The following is a 19,079-nucleotide window of genomic DNA, read 5'->3' as shown; positions in this document are numbered from 1 at the left end:
AATGACCGCTTTGTTCGTGGCTGGTCTGCAAGACCCCGTGCGCCGGTTCGTGCTCTCGCGCAAGCCGAGCAATTTCGACCAAGCCGTGGCGGCCGCATTGGATGAGGAACGGAATGAGGCGTTAACGACAGCCGCAGCGAGAGTACGCGTCATAGAGAGAGCGGTGCTCAACCCTGGGGTTGCTCTCTTGACAGAGCGGTTAGATCGCTTAGAACAGCTGCTATCTCAGCAGGTGGAACGCCAGGTTGAAGCGCGCGCTCAACAGCGCCCATTCGCTTGAAACCGGAGACCGCCACAAAGCTACAGGCGCGGTATGCGAGATTTTGAAGAAATCGTATGCTTCGCTTGCCAGGGTCGCGGACACATCGCCAGGTTCTGCCAAAACGTGCGCCGTGTGGAGCCACAAAGAGAAGCAGGCGAGACACGCCCTAAGCAAGCCTACAGCGGGGCTCCAGATACCGAGACAAAAAACTAGATTGTCCTCCCCATCCTGAGGAGCATGGGGAGGGAGCAGTGAATGATGAGGTGGTGGTGGTTTGTGTGGCCGACGAGGCATGCCCTGTTGTGCGTTGCAAGTTAAATGGTTGCTGCATAGAATTGTTGATAGATACGGGGTCAAAGGTGACATTGCTTAAGGAGAGCAGTTTTAACACGCTTCGAAGGAAGGGGGACCGCGAGGTGTTGGAAGCGTCTGGTGGTATGGCAACCAAATTTGTAGGCATAACGGGGGATCCTCTTGGCATAAGTGGACTCTACCGGTTACACTTCTCTCTCGGCGGAATTGCATTGGAGCACCCCTGCTACGTATGCCCGGACACGGTGTCTCTGCCAAACGGAGTGTCAGGTATATTAGGGCAGGATTTTTTGAGAAAAGGGAAGGTAGTAGTCTCATTCTCTGAGGAAGAGGTTAATGCGGGCGGCTCAAAAGTTCCGTTCTTGAACAGGAGAGGGGCTGAGATTCGCATTACCGATATTGACACCCGTCAAACAGTGGGATCATTGGAGAAGGTATATTCGCGGGTTGCCGTCAGGCTGGTCGATGAGGCGGTCGTCCTTCCTTGGTCGGAGCACATTTTGTACGCGTTTGTGCCTTCAGATGTAGAGAGCGGCGCCGTGGGAGTGCTTGAGCCGGTCGACTCTCTCAGCAATGGCCTGAAGGCAGCCGCGTGCCTCGTGACAGTTAATGACGCCCACAGAGTGCCCCTACGGGTGGTTAACTGTAGCCAGCAGCCACTGAGCCTTCCCAAGAACAAAACATTGGCTTTCTTCACCTCTGCGATAGAGAAACGTGAGCCCACCGATACGGTACTCGCAATTGTAGAGCATGCTAGTCCTTCGGATGCTCCAAAGGTGTCGTTCGATCTTTCTCACGTAAAATCCAGGAAGAAGGAGGCTCTGGCTGGTTTGCTGAACGACTACTCGGAGGTATTCGCCGCGTCCAACCTGGATTTGGGCTGCTGTGGCGTTATAAAGCACAGGATAGAAACCGGCACTTCATCGCCCGTTTACCAGCGTGCGTACAGGATTCCTTACTCCCAACGTGAGGAGATGGAGCGGCAGGTGCAGGACCTGATTGATCGCGGCATTGTCGAACACTCAAAGTCGCCCTGGGGAGCACCAGCACTATTGGTGGAAAAGCCAGATGGCTCGTATCGATTGGTAGTGGACTACCGCAAACTAAATGCAGTAACTCGCATCGATCCATACCCCATCCCCAATATACAGGAGACGTTTTCTCAGCTGGGCTCTGCCAGGTACTTCATGGTAGTGGACATGGCGGCGGGATTCTGGCAGATAGCAATGGATCCGGCAGATGCCGAGAAAACGGCATTCAACACGCCCTCAGGGCACTATGAATGGAAAAGAATGCCGATGGGTCTGGCCAACAGCCCTGCTGTCTGGCAGAGAACCGCTGATGTTATCCTGGCAGGTCTTCCGGGGAGGCTGTGCTTCGTGTATATGGATGACATAATCATATACAGTGACAGTTTTGAGAACCATTTGCGCGATATTGAGCAGGTTTTGGTGCGACTAAGAGGAGCGCGTCTCAAGCTGAAGCCCTCTAAGTGCCAATTCCTCAAAAACGAGGTGAAATACCTCGGGCACGTTGTTTCAGCTGACGGCGTGCGACCGGACCCTGAGAAACTAAGGTGTGTCTCGGATTTTCCATCCCCGACTAGCGTCCGCCAGGTCCGGCAGTTTCTCGGCCTGATCGGTTACTACCGAAGGCACATAGAGGAGTTCGCCAAGCTCGCTAAGCCGCTCACCGCCTTAACAGCCAAAAATGTCGCCTTTCGCTGGGACGAAAACGCGGAGAATGCTTTTGGGGCCCTGAAAAGGAAGCTAATGAGTGCACCGCTGTTGCGCCACCCGGATTTTAATTTGCCCTTCGTTATGGCCACAGATGCGTCAAAGTTCGCAGTTGGTGCCGTGCTATCTCAGGTTATCGAGGGCAAAGAACATCCCGTTGCTTTTGCTAGCCGACAGCTGAGCCCCACAGAGCAAAAGTACGGAGCTACGGAAAGGGAGTGCCTAGCCGTTGTCTGGGCAGTAAAGCACTTCAGATGCTACCTTTACGGCCGCAAATTCAAGCTGGTCACAGACTTCCATCCTCTGAAATGGGTGATGAGTGTCAGGGACCCTAGCTCGCGACTCGCTAGATGGAATCTACACTTGCAGGAATACTGCTTTGAAGTTGAGCACAAGTCAGGAAAGACACATCTGAATGCTGATGCATTCAGCCGCACAGCTGCCGTGGCAGCTATAGATGAGTTTGTCCCCGTAATCGACCCCGCCGAATTACGCACAGAGCAGTGCAAAGATCCTGACCTGAAGCGAATAATCGAAAGCTTAGAGGGCGCACCGTCTCACCCCGAACATCTAGTTTATTTCATTGGCAAGGACGGCACCCTGTGTCGGCGCAAGAGGCCAACCAGGAAAGGGAGACCAGAGAAAACCGCTTGGGAGAGAGTCGTCATACCTCGGTCGTGGACAGAAAGGGTTCTTCGCGCGTTTCACGATGCGCCATGCGCCGGTCATTTTGGCGTAGCGAAGACACGCAGGCGTGTGGAGCGTTTGTACTTTTGGAGTGGCATGCGACAGGATGTTAGAGACTACTGTGCGAAGTGTCATTCCTGTCTCGAAAGAAAAACACCCAAGGGACGAAGACCAGCTCCAATTCAGCCGTTCCCTGAGGTTTCGGCTCCCTTCGAGCGGACAGGTATGGACATAATGGGCCCATTGCCCACGACCACTTCCGGAAACAGGTACATTTTAGTATTTGTCGATCACCTTTCAAAATACGCGGAAGCGGTAGCACTCCCAGATCAGAAGGCAGACACGGTTGCAAGAGCATTTGTCGAACAGATCGTGCTCCGACATGGACCCCCGAGGCAACTCTTGACAGATCGGGGAACGAACTTCGTGTCGCAGCTAATGAGGAGAGTTTGCGAGCTGCTTAAGATCGCTAAGAAGCAGACAACACCGTACCATCCGGCTTGCAACGGCGCGGTGGAGCGACTGAGCCAAACCGTGGCCGGGTTCCTGTCGCATTTTGTTTCGCGCGACCAGCGGGACTGGGACTTGTGGCTCCCGTATGCAATGTTTGCCTACAATTCCGCAGCACACGAGAGCACGGGCGAATCGCCATTCTTTCTTCTCTACGGCCGAGACCCGGAACAGCCTAGTGAAGTGCCAGAGGGCCCCCGTCGTGTCCCATACGCTTCACTGGACAACTATAAGGTTGAGCTAGAATCGCGATTGCAAGTGGCGAGGGACATCGCAAAGGAGGCCTTAAAGAAAGCGGCGAAGCGCAGGAAGGAGGTGCACGATCGCAGTGCTAGAGACGCACCGTTTGATGTGGGGGACAGCGTGTACATTGAAAACTGCCAAAGGCAGATTGGGCTAGCTCGTAAGTTCCAGACGAAGTGGAGAGGACCGTGCGAGGTTGTCGAGAAGCTTTCTCCGGTAAACTTCAGAGTCCGAGACGTGAACCGGCGCTTGATAAGGATACACGCAAATCGCCTCAAGTCGGCACCGGTTCAGTATTCACGAAATGAGGAAAGGGAAAGCGCGGATTTTGATGGGGACAGAAGTGAAGCGGAGCGCGCAGATAGTTCGCAAGAAACGCCCTCTCCTGCATTTGTTCGGCAGGCGCCAAAGGTGACGGCCGGAATGCCACCGGATTTACTTCATGCATTGCTAGAAGAAGAAGCGCGCGAGGTTGCCGCGCAGATAACGCCAGGAGAGGCTCCTGCCACGAGCCCTCGCGAGTCCCAAAGCAGACAAAGGGTCACAGACTTACCTAGTGTGACTCATGAAGGCCGATATCCGCTGCGAAATCGGAAAACTAAGTCGGACTAATGGCGTAAACAGAGCGTAGTTGTGAACTGGTTAGAATTGTGTAATGCCGCAGCTCATAACATTGATATGTGCTTATGTGTTAAGTTATCGGAGTTGGTAGTTAAACCTTTCTGTCATTAAGTAACACCTTCACAGGAGAGCATGCGGAGCGCATGCAGAACCTGCCCTACTTCCTTTCGTTATCTATATTTTTGTCTGTGCCGTGATCGTGCTAGAAGTGGGAGCTCCTTTGTAACTGTGGTAAATTTATTTCGTCCAGTTTGGACTAGAAAGGAGAGGCTTGGGTGCTGAGTTTCATGTTTATCTGTAAAAGAAGATCAGTGCTGCCCCTGGAGACGCCAGTTATGACAGCGGAGGCATATGGTGTTGTGCAGTGGTGTTGAGTGCAGCGAAAAGTGTTTTGTCGGACGCACTGTGCGAGGCGATTCAGAAAGACAAGGGGAGCTGCATGGACTCAAATGTTCGGAGAACATTCTTCTGGAGGGTGAGCGAGTGTGACGTTCCTTGTGTGTGCTACGAGGGTCCGCGTTCGACGGCGCGGCGTAGACGGAGCCCCCAGTGGCGGCGAAAGCACAACCGGACTCCCTTTCATGTTTCTACTGTATATGGCTGCAAGCAACTTGAGTGAGATTGCTTTTGGGCCTGCCGCCATGGACCGCACGGAGACGACCAGAACGAAGGGGTTTTAGGGGTATTCACACAGGGAATGGAATCCCTCCCGAACTGACGGCGGCTGCGTACACGTCACGCCTTCGAGAGTGCTCGCGGCGACACAGTGGGCCTCTTCGATTTTCTACGCTCGGGCAGCCCGCTGGCTGCCAGCAAGTTAGCCCCTGACAGGAAAACGCGTCATGGTCACGTGAGCTGGCAGCCACCGGAAACCGTAAGGAAAGTTTCGAGCAGCCGGATCGCGCGTCGGCGTCGTCTGCTGCGTCGTCTGCTGATCACTTTCATCATGTCGAGCGAAGAGGTAGCTGCACTTGCTGCGCTCACCGATTCTGTTGACCGGAGTGAGACCGTTGACTGCAGCGAAGATGACGACGGTGACGAGTGCGTCGTGCTTGTCTTAGCGGCTCACGTAGAGAGGCAGGACCGCCACAGGGTCCCACTCTATGTGGAGCGAGTCGTTCCCACATATTTAGAATTTGAATTCAGGAAGCTCTTTCGTATTTCGCGAAGCTTGTGCGCAGATATCACTGGCGAATTTGAGGCATCGGCCTTCTACCCGGAAGGATGTCGAGGACGGCGCCAGGTGTCTGCTCACAAGACAATGCTAATCGCCCTGACCTACATCGGAACTCAAACAACGATGTACCAGATCGCCGACAAATTTGATGTCAGTGAGTCGACGGTACACGCGGCAATAAGCCGAATCTTGGATTTCTTGTTTTCAATAAGCAAGAGGGAGATATGCTGGCCGGACCCCGACGAGCGACAGCGCAGCAAGGCAGCTTTCTGCCAGATCGGCCGTCGCGGACGAGTGCTGCCGGACGTCATCGGGGCCATCGACGGATGCCATGTCCGCATTGCTCGACCCTCGGAGTCGGAGGAAAGCTATTATAATAGAAAAAAGTTTCATTCGATCATACTCCAGGGGGTCTGCAATGCTGACATGGTCTTCATTGACGTCTTCGTCGGCTTCCCCGGCAGCGCGCACGACTCCAGGGTTCTCCGCGAGAGCTTCCTTTTCAAAGACGGAGAGTCTAAATGCGAAGGTGAGTTAAAGAACTTCTTATTGTTACATCACTAATGCGTGTTTAATACATGCATTATGCGCGGAAGAGAGTTCAGAAAACTGAAAGCGGCGCGCGCATATATGCAAGAGATCGATCAATCGTCTCGATCGTTCCCGCTTGCTTAATTTAACCAAGCTGAACTGTGAGCAACAGCTATAGATATATTGATGCTCGGAATTACGTGTTTGCAGATATCTACATATGCTACGGTCGTTCATATACGCCGGAGGTTCTCGTTAATTTTTATTTCTTACGTACATATAATATATGTGAATTAATTCGCGCAGGAGGATACCTTTTGGGCGACGCTGCTTATCCGTTGCTGTCGTGGCTGCTGCCGCCGTACCGCCAGTCCACGACCAACTGGCAGCCTTGGATGACGGCATTTAACAATGCGCACAGTCGGCAGCGCGTTGTTGTGGAGGGCAGCTTCGGCCTGCTGAAGGCGCGGTTTCAGCGGCTCCTTTACATCGACGTCGCAAGGATAAGCCAGGCGGTGCACATTGTGCTGGCAGCTTGCGTGCTGCACAACAAGGCAAGAAGGCGCGGCGACGCGATAGAAATGCTGGAAGAGGTGGACAGCGGAACCAACGTGTCGCCAACCGAGCCTGCCGACGACGACGAAGAGTGTGCTGCCTCGGCAGGAACTTTGCGCGACAGCGTGGCTCAGAGACTGTAATCGTGAAGTATATATGCCTCCTGTGTATGCCTTCCTTCATTTGTTTTTTCATTGCTTGAGTTTATATTATAATGCATGCATTGTGAGCTTCCATCACTCTTTTACATTTAAAGATAAAATTAAGGCTGAAAGCATAGAAATTGAATTATTTGCTTTCAGCAAAAATATATGTTAGCGTTATGTATATATATGTTGCCTGTTGGGACTATAAATGAAGCAACGCAATTGGCACTGTGATGATTGACTTGCAGCCTTTCAATCTTTTCTTTAAATGTAATGGAGTGGTCTTCCTAGATTTTTTTGCCAATAAGAGTATTAGATTTTTGTCCTTTTCATTTCTGTACTTTTGTATTTGCATGCCATTTCTGTTTTTTTTTACATTGAAATATTTTTAATATACACTGCAGATAGATGATGTGGTGAAGAATGGCGTATTGTTAATTGCAACTGCGCTTTATTTAAATGGCTGTGACTGTTCTTTCTTACTTTATATCAAAAGATATGGTTTTACCTCATCACAGTAATATCCCAGGTGTTGATTTGCTAATGGGAATTGCTTTTTCTGTGGTTTTATTTGTCCCAGAAGGAACAGTTTTTTTTTAGTGTATATATGGTCCTAATAGGGCATCAGCTGATTTTGTGCTGGGCTCATCTTCTGGTCCGTACTGCGAACTTCTGGCTGAAGTGGGATTTGCTAGCTCCTGCTCAGAACTTTTTGTTGTTGAATTGGCAGCCTTTTCTGTCGTTGATGTTCCTGAACCGTGCACTAACAAAATTTTTTAGCTGAATCTCATGATTTTTCATGTAATAAATTGCATAAATAGTACTTAATTTGAAAAAAAACTTTGCTTATTTATTAACCATACTCCACTAACACCTGTGGCCTGCCCTTAATTAGGGAGTATATCATGAGCCCATGGTAAATGAATGTGAGCTGTATAAGTTTCTGATATATGTTGTGTGTATTGCAACGCTTTGTTGTTGGTGGACCTATGTTTGAAGCTCTGTGTTCTCACTGTAGGCAAATCTAGCTGTGTGGTCCTGCAGGATGACACATTTTAGTGTAGGTTAATTTCTTCTGTTCTCTTCAGTTCTTGGAGTATGCTACTGCCTGCCACCTGCTTAATGTAGCAAGAGATGTTGGTACACAAAATGATGTTCATGTGTGATGCTTGTGAAATAAATTTTCGTGCTTAAATCATGCAGAGTAGCCTTTCAGTTTTGTCTTTATATATGCTTGCATTCTTCCCCCTGGACAGTAAATGACAAGAGGCAGTGTGTAAGCTAAACTGCTGGAATATGAGTCCGGTGTGCGACAGAGAAATTTTAGACAGTTATGCTCTACAAGTAATCAGAATGTATATTCAACTAAACACCGAGATCTTATTACATATGGTTGCAGAAGATGAAGCATTAGGATTATTTAAAGTACACACATATTGAAATTCAATATAATTGAGGATAAAAGACTAATTTACAAGTGTGCGTATACACGTGCACTTGCAGCCAATTAGTGGAAATATATGGAACCATACAGGTTGAAGCATGCATACAAAAGCATATAATGAAAGTTATAAAAAAATGTCTACTGCTTACTAGACGGAATAAAAGAAAAACTGTGCATTAGTTAGGAGGCTTGGAGAATGATGGGAGGAAGAGGTTCATCGCTCAATTGTTCCAACCACCCCATTAAGTGCTGCACTCCCCTAGTGAGCAGCAATCTTTCTTCAATGGCCATCCACTGCTTTGTGTGTTAGCTTCGGGCACCGTAAGATGGCTGACAACATGTTCAAATGTGCATTGTGTCCTCTGAACAGTAAATGACAACAATAATGAGAGCTAAACTGCTGGAAGGTTGGTGTGTGCTAGAGAAATTTAGACAAGTATGCTCTGGAAATTTTGTTGCCATCCAATTTATTATCAGTACACACAGAAACAAGTGATCAGAATGTCATTGCATGAAACACGCATGCAGATCTTATTAGAGGGTTGTAAAATTTATTAAAGTATGTACACAATATGAAGTGCAACCACGAACGAGATGAATATACGTGTGTCTAAGTGTACACACGCACACACACATACTACCTCAATGAAAAGAAAGGCGAACAACCCGGCGCCAACACGCCCCACTGTTGGAATTTCTTTTCATTGCGCTTTTACCTGGGTGGTACGAAAAAGACGTTAGAGTTGTCCTAGAATGTATCATGAACGAGTCTAATGTGTTTTTGCTATCACCGAAGTAAAACCGCGGTGAAAAGAAATTGAAACAGCGGAGCGTGTTTGCGCTGGGTTCGCGTTTCTTTCCATCGAGGTAGTGCATAGCAACTTAGCGGAAATATACGAAACTGAGCACAAACATATAACAGCAATTATCAATGAAAATTAAATATAAAAAGCGCTGACTAGACAAAAAACGAAACATTAAAACTAAGCATTATAGTAAGGAGGGCTTGGAGAGCGGACTGGAGAACGGATTGGGGAATGAATTGGGGAATGAGTTGGGGAATGAGCTGGGGCATGTATCGGAGAACAGAGTGAGACAAGCTCGCGCCGCTCAAGTGCTGCAGCCACCCGCTCAAGAGCTGCAGTCCTCCTCTCTTCAGCAGCAACCTTCCTCCCTTCAAGAGCCATGCGCTCCCTGTGCCGCTGCTGTCTGTTAGCTTCGGCCACCTCAAGATGGGCGACGGCACTCTCGAGCACTGCACGAGAGGTGTCTGTCCTGGGCCTCTTCCTGGCTGGGCCTGGTTGCTGTTGCAGGGGGCTAGGCTGCGCGGATGGGCTTGGGGGCTGCGAGTCGCCAGCAGCAGTGCTGCCCCTGCTCGTGCTCGGTTGCGAGCTGCCGGGAATTGGGCTCGCTGTGGCAGTTACCCTGCTGGGGCCAGGCTGGGGGCTGGCTGCAGGTTCAGCCTGGCTGCTGGTGGCAAAACAATGCGACATCATTATGCACTCCTTGCACTAAAGAACAGATACTTTGTAGTGCATATGTGTTATCCCTACACAAAGGGCACTGTCATGCATTTTGTAGTCATTTAATTTCGTACATAATTCTGCTGGCAGCAAAAGTCAGCTGAGAAACTTTGGTTTGGAGCCTCTTTCACACCATTTACGAAACAGGAATTAAAATTCTATCAAAGGCTTTTCAATTTCAGTTTAGCCAAATAAATTATTTAGCAGTGCAGATTGTTTTGTCATTTTGTTCAAAAAGGTCTACCCTATGAAATTATTCTGTCAAATTTATTGTTGTGCTCTAAAGAGCCATTAAAAAAATATAGGAGGAACTTTGTAATGCGCACACCACAGTTACATTTACAAATAAACTAGAGCACAAAATTTTTCAAGAAGTGCAAAGTAATTTCAACAGCTCAATGTCATTTCAAACGTATCAAGGTCCATTTTCAAAGAATTAGAGCATTTTATTCCCAGTAATTCTCGATTGCCGTCAGGGATGGCACAATATCGCTCAAAACATGAAGCCTTATATATGTGGTGCCATAATGTTCGTAATGTATTGGGCCACTATTTCACGTGTTGGCCACATTAATCAAGAAAAACCACTCATTTGTAGACAAAGTAAAATTTTTCAATGCATGTGACCTTCCATGTGCCCTTAAACCAGCTGTTTATTGCCTGCCATATCATTCTGTGCGAGGTTCAGTGGCTTCCCTACACACACCCTTGTTTCTCTGAAGGCCCTTCCTTAATTTGTAGTGAATTTTTTTCATACCTAACTGGTGGATGTAACTGCTAGGAATGTGGCTGAGAATGTGCCATATATTTGTGGCAGTCCAGTTATTTTATTACTAGGAAACACACAGATATATAAGTTTTTAATTGTGTCTTCAAGTGGCATGTAGGACTAGAAAGGCCCATGACGGCAACACTCATGACAAAGAGTGCCAACAATTGCTTCCCTTTAGACAAGGATACAAGTCATATATTAAGAGACAAAGGTAAGGAACAAGGACTGCATGAAATGTGTCCAGAAACGGCGCAGTAGCTCGGAATACTAATAAACCTTACAAGAAGAAATATCGCTGTCAGTCGCCTATCAAAGACTTGTTAAACTCTGCAAAACACGCATCTTTGCTCTGAACTTAACAGATCGAGTCAGTAATTAAACACACACACCAAGAAGTCATGTGCATGCTCAACACTACGCACACGTGGAAGGTGTACATCAGAGCTTTGATATCAGCCGTGATGATTTCTTGATTGCTTTATAATTATTGAGTGAATAGTCGGACAATGCGAAGAGCCTGTGCTTGTACATATTTAACCAACTGTGTGTAGCAGCCATAAATTTTGCTACCTAGATGTTTCAGTGTCATGCAAATCATCACGGCTGATATTAAAGCTCTGATGTACACCTTCCACATGTGCGTAGTGTTCAGCATGCACATGACTTCTTGGTGTGTGTGTTTAATTACTGACTCGATCTGTTATGTTCAGAGCAAAGATGCGTGTTTTGCAGAGTTTAACAAGTCATTGATAGGCGACTGACAGCGATATTTCTTCTTGTAAGGTTTATTAGTATTCCGAGCTACTGCGCCGTTTCTGGACACATTTCATGCAGTCCTTGTTCCTTACTTTTGTCTCTTGATATATGACTTGTATCCTTGTCTAAAGCGAAGCAATTGTTGGCACTCTTTGACATGAGTGTTGCAGTCATGAGCCTTTCTAGTCCTACGTGCCACATCAAGACACAATTAAAAACTGAAAAATGACTACCGCTACTCCCCTAGCTTCAACATTCCCCTGATTTTATACTTGGGGAAACCCCTGGTAGTGTTTGATTTCAAATATGTTTTGCACGACATGCACTGTCTTTTTCAAAAGCAACCAAGCAACTGGATTGGTTCTTTCGGCATGTAATGGAGCACATTGCACCCTTTAAACTTTAAATCTTTAAGGAAAACATTCCTCACTATCTGAGGCCATTTGCTGTGTAGTGGTGCCATAAGGATTCCGCTATATGGCTAGGAGGCAAACCCAATTTACTAGTTCTTATTTCGGCAATGCCTGTGCTACAGTGCATGTAAATTCCCTGTTGCACTTGTCGTGTGCAGAAAAAAAAAATGACTCACTCTTGGACGCTCCGGACGAGTCCTGGCCCCAGCAGGTAGGGTGGGTTGATGCTGTGAGCTTTTTCAAAAATTTCAGCGAGCTCCCTGAGGACAAAAAAAAATTATGATCCATTTGACACATAAATATGACATCACTTAATATGTGTGCAAACACATTATTTCATGCATAAAGCTTGACATATCTACTCAGCGACGCAAGACACATGTATAGCTAGCTTATAACCATGGCCGGCATGCATAATGCCCGATAGTTGCCCAGCAGCAAAGCTGTTCACATGAGCACAAAGTCCGGGTTCATGCCTCTCAGCAGCTGTATGCAATTGACAAAAATACAGTCAATTTATCTGCCCAAATGTTGCTGTGTAATCTATAAAACCCTAAAATTACAACAGGAATTACATTATTTAGACAAAAGATGTCCAAAATTGGTACAGTTAATTATTCTGTCACAAAATCTACCTGCACCAAAAAAGTAAAAAATGCTGCAACATTCTTAATTCACAGGTTTGTGGAATGACTAAACTGCTTCAGGGGCAAAAGTCACGTATGTAGAATCAGGAAAACAAAGTTTTCCATTCAGTAGAAGTTAATTATCTCTACTGAGATCATGTTCTACGTATACTTACTCTTCAAACTCGCATGTTCTCCGGTCCGCCCCTGACTGGCTATTATGCTGTCGCACCGTTTTATATTTTCTCTCTAGATTTCTCCACTTGTTCTCAATTTGCGAATGGGTCAAATGGCAACCGAATTTGGAATTCACTAAATCTGCCAAATTTTCCCAGAGTTGTCTTTTAGTTTTTAGGCGTTTAGAAGGGTCTGATTTGAAATTTTTATATTCTTGAATCAGGAAAAGAACTTTGGCCCGAGGCCACAACTCCTCGGGCTCGATGGTATGTGGGACGGGGGCTGCCGGCGCATTCAGCCAAACCTGCACGTTGTCTGCAACCAAAGGAGAGCATATATATGTTGCGCATTAAGTACTGATCAAATATTGCATATACATACAAGCGAGAAAGGTACAGGTACGTACGTACCTGCTGTCGCATAAAGGCGCTGGTTTCCGTGGACAATGGGTGCACCGGTGTCGTCGACTGCCTCAAAAATTTCTCTCTCCACACCTTCCAAGATGATTCTCAGCGGCGCGGCCATCTCCTCCGAAATGAACGTATGAAGTGAAAGCGTTGGAAGGGAGGTGACGTATAAATAAGGGCCGAAGAAGATGCAAAAGATAGCATGCAGAACGAATGACTCCTGCTAGACATACGTAAACCGCCAAAGAAACAGAATAAGATACTACCCGTAAGCTTACACGCGCACGCATGCATGTCGGCACCAAAGTGATGCCGCACGGGTGCCGAGTAGAGCTGGATGCCGAAGTGCTGTCCGAAACAGAACGATATCGCTCAACCTCTGCAAGAGACGAACCAAATTTAAGATATGTTGATACCAGAAGAGAGATATCGATATCGTAGACGCCACAAACTAAGATTAGATACCACTTAAGCCAGCAGCAAAAAGCGCTACAACGCATGCACGCCGGCACATATGCTTGCATGCACATCAGAGGAGCGCGCCGACACGCGCGTACATGTGCTGCAATAAAACAAGACCGGAAACCAACCGCGTGGAGTTCACGAGATAACGGGTGCATACCGTATATGAGACGCCCGTGTCTCGATGCATCCGTTAATTATCTCGTGAACCGCGTCTCACGCGTGTGTACGGGACGCTCGGAGCGCGCATGCCGATACGATCGAGCCGAAACCCAGAGGTGCGAACGAAACAGGCGTCGTTAGCGGTCGCTGAGCCTGCAAGAGAAAAAAAAAGCAAATATATAAAATACAGCTGTACCCGCCGCGCAAACGAAAAGATATAAGCGCGCTAACGAGTTTGAGAGAGATAACGGCGCGCCCGTTTGAGACGCCACGCAGAACTGCCGAAATTTGCGATATGATATCCGAAGCGCGGCCATCGTCGTTCGAAAAACAAATCGGGAGCGTCCGCTGAACCTGCAAGACACGCAACAAAGATAAATACGGCTGATTCAAGAATAGATATATCGTAGACGCCGCAAGAAGAGAAGGTTACCAGCTGCAAGCCAGCGTACAAGAGCACTCATGCATGCATGCAGTTTAGAGAGATGCCGACGTGAACATAGTAAAATAAAATACGACCGGAAACCAACCTATCTTCTCAAGTAATCAAGAGAGAAAACAACGCTTCGCGCGAGACGCCGCGCGGAGATGCCGAAATAGGAAGCGTCAGTTGAAACGAGTAAACAGGATACGGCTCGGAGATTCCACTCGAAATAAGATACGGTTAGGAAAACAGCACAGATACGAACGCGAACACCGTTTCTGCGCCCTAGCTATTAACCACCCAAGCTGTCGCGAATGCGCCTCCCTCCATTTTGTCGTCTGCTAGCCGCCAGAGCGGAGAGCTGTGGAACTAGCAGACGACGCTGCCAGCACAAAATCGTCCTGGCGAGTCTGGCTGCCAGCTGGCAGCCCGAAACCGCCCAGCCAGAGAAAATCGAACGCGTTCTGGGTAGCCACCGGAAGTGGGCGGAGCAGCCCGAGAAAATCGAGCGCCTGGCGGCGCGCTCTGGTAGCCCGCGGGCTGCCTGCGGGCTGCCAGAGGTGGATAATCGAAGAGGCCCAGTTTCCGGTTTTGGTCGGGCGGCCGCCGCCGACGGGGGAGGGGACCGTTCGCTCGGCCGCTACGTTCAGTCCCCGCGTCCCCGGGAGATAAGGCGGCACTTGGCAGGGCGCGCGTTGGGGTCGCTGTGAGTGGCGCTCCGCTGTCGACGGAGCTGTATTACTTCTTGCCGTGGATTTTGCGCACGTTGGACGAAGAGGAATGCGTGCACTAATAAAAACATTTTTGAAGTCCAATATTTATGAACTGGTTAGAGCAAGATGCGTTTTGTGGCGTGCGTCGTCTTTGTGTTTGTCTGCATCTTCTCAGAGTTTCTTCTCTTCTATCTTTCACGCATCTCTTTTTTTTTCGTCTAATTTTTCCCCCTTCGACTGTCGGCATTTTCCCTCCTCAGATCAGCACAGCCCCGCTCCTTGAGCATGGTAGACCCAGATGGCGGCTTTTGTTGTAAAAAAAATAATAATAACTGCCTCGTCGCTGCAAAGCATCTTAGCATTTTAACCCCCCCCCCCCCTTTCCCTAATGAAGGAATGCACAAAATTCGAGACGCATGAAACACGATAGGAACGATGAGGTACACCAGACAGCCCCTTCTTTCCTTTTCAACCCTTTGAGCTGTGCCTTCGCAGACTTATAATCTCTCTTGTCGAATTGCTTGCTGTCGGCACCAGCGTGGGAACGGAATAATTCCCATCAGTTTGACGTTCGCAGTGCGCATGGTTTCCAAGCTTCTCGTGGGGACTCAGACCAGCTACGCTTCGCAGTTGGCCTTTCTGTGAACGAACTGGACCAGCTGTGCTGAACCTCCGGTCTTTCCTGCAATATTTCGCTGTGTAGTCAGTATTCGTTCGTTTTCAGAAGCGCCTGTCTTGGGTACGTCAACGTTCCTGTCGAGCTTCGTGCGTCGATTTTTGTGCCTTTCTTCAGCGTGCGCCAGAAGCGAAAGATGCATTGGAGCGACGAAGCAATGCTTTTCTTCTTGTCGTTAGTTGAGCAGTATCCTTCACTGTGGGATGTCAGCAACAGCGACTACAACAAGACACGCTTGAAAGCCTCCGTCTGGGAGAATATCTGTCGGGAGATGGCAACTCGTTTCCCCCAGTTTGAGCCGTACACTGTTGGTGAGTACAATTGCTTTGTCTTAGTAAATACGGCCGCATCATGTATTTGATGTGTCTAAGTCTTCATGTTGACCACATATCTTACCGCAGCATGACAACCAGATTTTCTTTAGGGGCAAAGGGAATTTGTTGTGACAACTGCACTTGCTGTCCATTCTCCTTGTCCTCGTGCCTCACAGGCCATGGCGAGAGCAAAAATGTACTATTTTTTTGGCGTGTTTGTATGTGTGTGGAGTGTTGCCCATCTAACGAATATCCTTTTCTCTCTCCTTGTGTACAGACTACGTAAAAACACTGTTAAAGAACAAACGGAGGACGTACAGAGAAGAGAAAAAGAAAATGCTCTATACGAAGAGCGGCCAAGGGGAAGATGATGTGTACATAGGGAAGTGGAAATTCTTTAAAGCAATGATGTTCATAGACAATGGAGCCCCAGCCGAGAGCCGAACGTACACATAAACGTACGGGATGGCCACAGAAGAGGTGAGAAAGCGGTATACGCACTCCTTCCTTCATCGGAAGCTACACTTGTTCTTCCAGCCGCAATCTGAGAGCTTTGTTCGGTCGCTAGCCCTGCTTTTCTCTCCACGTACTTCTCGCGCGATAATGAGAGCGTCTTTGCATGCTGCTTCGTACTTTTTGTTCCCGGCTTTTTGTGAGCTTCACCGTAGAATATTTTGAAAGCCTCTTTCTTACTGCGCTTCTGTTCGTTGATCACAGCCGCTACCCCATCCCAACCTTCCTCTAGCGTGCAAGAATTCATGACATTTAAATTGTTCAGATACAGAAGAACTGATCTCTTTTACATGCAAACGCTACATTGTTCAAATCACTGTTTGCGTTAACTGCGGTAATTTCTTTGCAGGAATATGGGCAATCTCCAGAGAACAGCCTTGTTGTGGAATCTCAGGACCCGGCGGTCGACGCGTTGGTGTCCAACACAGCGGCGGCAGAAGCACCTGTGCCACAAGCATCCGAGGCACAATCAGCGGTGGCTCTGGCTAACGCAAACCAGGCAGCTCCGAAAAGAAAAAGAATTGCAGACCACCAGCTTGCTCTTCTGCAGCAGCGGACTGACACGCTGTCCAAGATGGCCAAGACCCTTGACAATTCTAGTCCGGACGATTGCAGCGCATTCGCTTCTGTACTAGCTCATTATTTCAGGAAGTTGCCGCTAGCTAAAAGGGCGAAGTGCCAGGCAGCAGTCCTGACTTTAATGACAACTTACTTAGAGGATGAGTCGTAAGTCAAGTGCATAAATGGTGTAAGTTTATTCAACTTCATTGAGAGTACAAGCTAATTCAGAATAAACAAACATTTCAATTACCATCATGCTGTAGAAGAGTGTCTTCATTGAGTGACATCAATTGGTCATCTCAAGCTCGCCATTTCAACGCTGAATGCCAACCATGTTAACCTAAACACTCCTTCTTAAATTGCTGATGTCAACGCCCGCATGGGTGTTTTGCCAACTCACAGCGCCGTCTCCGTTGAAGTAGTCGCACAGCCGTTCGCGCACAGCTGCAGCGAGAGAACTTGGGCGAGACCGGCACGGTTGCAAGGCGAAAAATGCTTGAGGATTTTCCCCTGTATTTATGCTTTCTGGCCGTTCAAGATGATGTCCTTTAAGGATATTGTGAATCACACAAGCTGCTTCGACCATAATTGTCACCTTCTCCGGCTTGGCATGAACTGTAGTCAGAAGGAATCGAAATCGGTGAGCTAAAATGCCGAAAGCGTTTTCAGACACTCGTCGGGCCCTTGACAACCTAAACAAAATATAAAAAGCGAGATTAAGAATCAATTGCGCTGAAATTTCACATCAATCACGCAACTGCCTATGTTTATTTCTATTATTGTATATCTCCATTATATATCATCATTGTTATCTAATATTAATTTTTCATGTTATTAACACAAGAGTAGCAGAAAGAGGTGCATTACCGGTAGTTGAAGACCTTTTGTTCAGAAGAGAGCTGAGTTCCACTAAAAGGCTTCATCAGGTTCTGTGACAGGGGAAAAGCGTCGTCGCCCACCAGAACAGGCGGAAGCTGCAGGTTTGTGGAACTCCACATAGATACAAGATCGGGCATATTTGCCTTCTTGCATGCGATGGCTTTCTGCAGTGGTGTTGTCTGCCATATTGCCCCATCTCCTTTTGATCCTGGTGCCCCAACATCAAGATACAAGAACTTGCAGTCGGCATCAACAAGAGCGAACAGTATGATGCTGAAGGTCTTCTTGTAATTAAAATACAATGAGCCCGATTTTGCTGGTTTCACAATTGCGACGTGCTTACCGTCGATAGCACCCACACAATTAGGGAACTGCCAACAATCTCTAAAAGCCTCAGCTAAAAGCGACCAGTCAGCCTCAGATTTGGGTGCTCTCAAAGTCTCTGCCTTGAATTCATCACAGATTTCTTGGCATGTTGTTGATATTACGCTGTTAACAGTGCTGTGGCCCAACCGAAACTGCCGGCTTAGCGAGAACTGACTTTCTCCTGCAAAAAAAAAGAAAGCAAAGCAACGATGTCACATTTACAGTTTCTTGCTACCCCTGTCAATAGCTCGCTTATCCCAACAAACGAAGCCAAACACTCACCCGATGCTAAAAAACGTAGCGTCACTTCAAGACGTGTTCTCGCGCTGACGGTGGTCCGCATGTTTGTGCTCTGCTTTTCAATCCGGTGTCTGATGCGTGCCAGCATCCACAAGAAAACTTCATGCGGCACACGAAGCAGTTTCTGGTATTCGTCCGGGTCATCTTCACGGAGCGTGTTATACAGACTGTGCTGCACACCAAGGGACTTTTCTTGCATCCATGGCTTCACCCAGCACCGCCGCTTTTTCTTGAAAAGATCGTCGTCATCCTCGGTTTCAAGTAGAGCCGCCAACAACACGTACTTGCGCCTTTTTGCGACGTCCATTTCCTGCTCTGGATCCTCTAGCGCCAGAAAGTTCGACGTGTATTCAGCTCCGGTGCTGGGAACTGGCTGTTTCCATTTTTCGGTTTCTTTTCCCTCTTATCTCCCTTCAATCTTTATTATTTTTTTTAGCCTTCGCTGTCTTCAAAGAACAGCAAAACCGGCCGTCCGGCCCTTTCTTTAACCCCTCCCACGCCGCCCGGCCGCTTCGCGCGTCTAGATCCCCCGCGGCGGCTCCCCGCTGCCCGTGTGAATACTAAATTTGGGAGCGGGGGAGGGGTTTGGCCGGCCGGTGACGTAGCGCGCCTTGTCTCCCCGTCCCTCCGCGCCGAGGTCCCCCGTGTGAATACCGCATAATGCGCAGGTCCACACGGGACGGAGAGGCAATGAGACACCGTATGGCTCAGTTTAAACAAACAGATATATTCAATAATTACACATGATTATGATTATACATCAGAGGCTGGGGCGTCCGAACTTACGTGCCGACGACTTCATGGGGACAAT

The 19,079-nt window shown here is 48.1% G+C and overlaps 1 protein-coding gene across 3 annotated transcripts; it reads right to left on the bottom strand.

Annotated features, from left to right (window-relative positions):
- Positions 1 to 8,494: 8,494 nt before the first annotated feature.
- On the bottom strand, positions 8,495 to 13,537 carry LOC144106547 (uncharacterized). Of its 3 annotated transcripts, XM_077639395.1 has the most exons (5): positions 13,364 to 13,537; positions 12,902 to 13,277; positions 12,491 to 12,806; positions 11,865 to 11,948; positions 8,495 to 9,694 (listed from the first exon to the last, which is right to left on the bottom strand). In XM_077639395.1, exons 2-5 carry the CDS (start codon positions 13,014 to 13,016, stop codon positions 9,208 to 9,210), a joined length of 1,002 nt encoding a protein of 333 aa, XP_077495521.1. In that variant the 5' UTR covers positions 13,017 to 13,277; positions 13,364 to 13,537; the 3' UTR covers positions 8,495 to 9,207. The 3 variants fall into 3 exon arrangements, with proteins under 3 accessions (XP_077495521.1, XP_077495520.1, XP_077495522.1); XM_077639394.1 differs by having other exon boundaries at positions 12,902 to 13,537; XM_077639396.1 differs by having other exon boundaries at positions 8,495 to 9,691; positions 12,902 to 13,537.
- Positions 13,538 to 19,079: the final 5,542 nt, after the last annotated feature.

The sequence above is a fragment of the Amblyomma americanum genome, chromosome 10, assembly GCF_052857255.1.
Source record: "Amblyomma americanum isolate KBUSLIRL-KWMA chromosome 10, ASM5285725v1, whole genome shotgun sequence".
In the NCBI taxonomy this organism is placed as follows: domain Eukaryota; kingdom Metazoa; phylum Arthropoda; class Arachnida; order Ixodida; family Ixodidae; genus Amblyomma; species Amblyomma americanum.
This window is presented reverse-complemented; position numbering and strand designations above follow the sequence as displayed.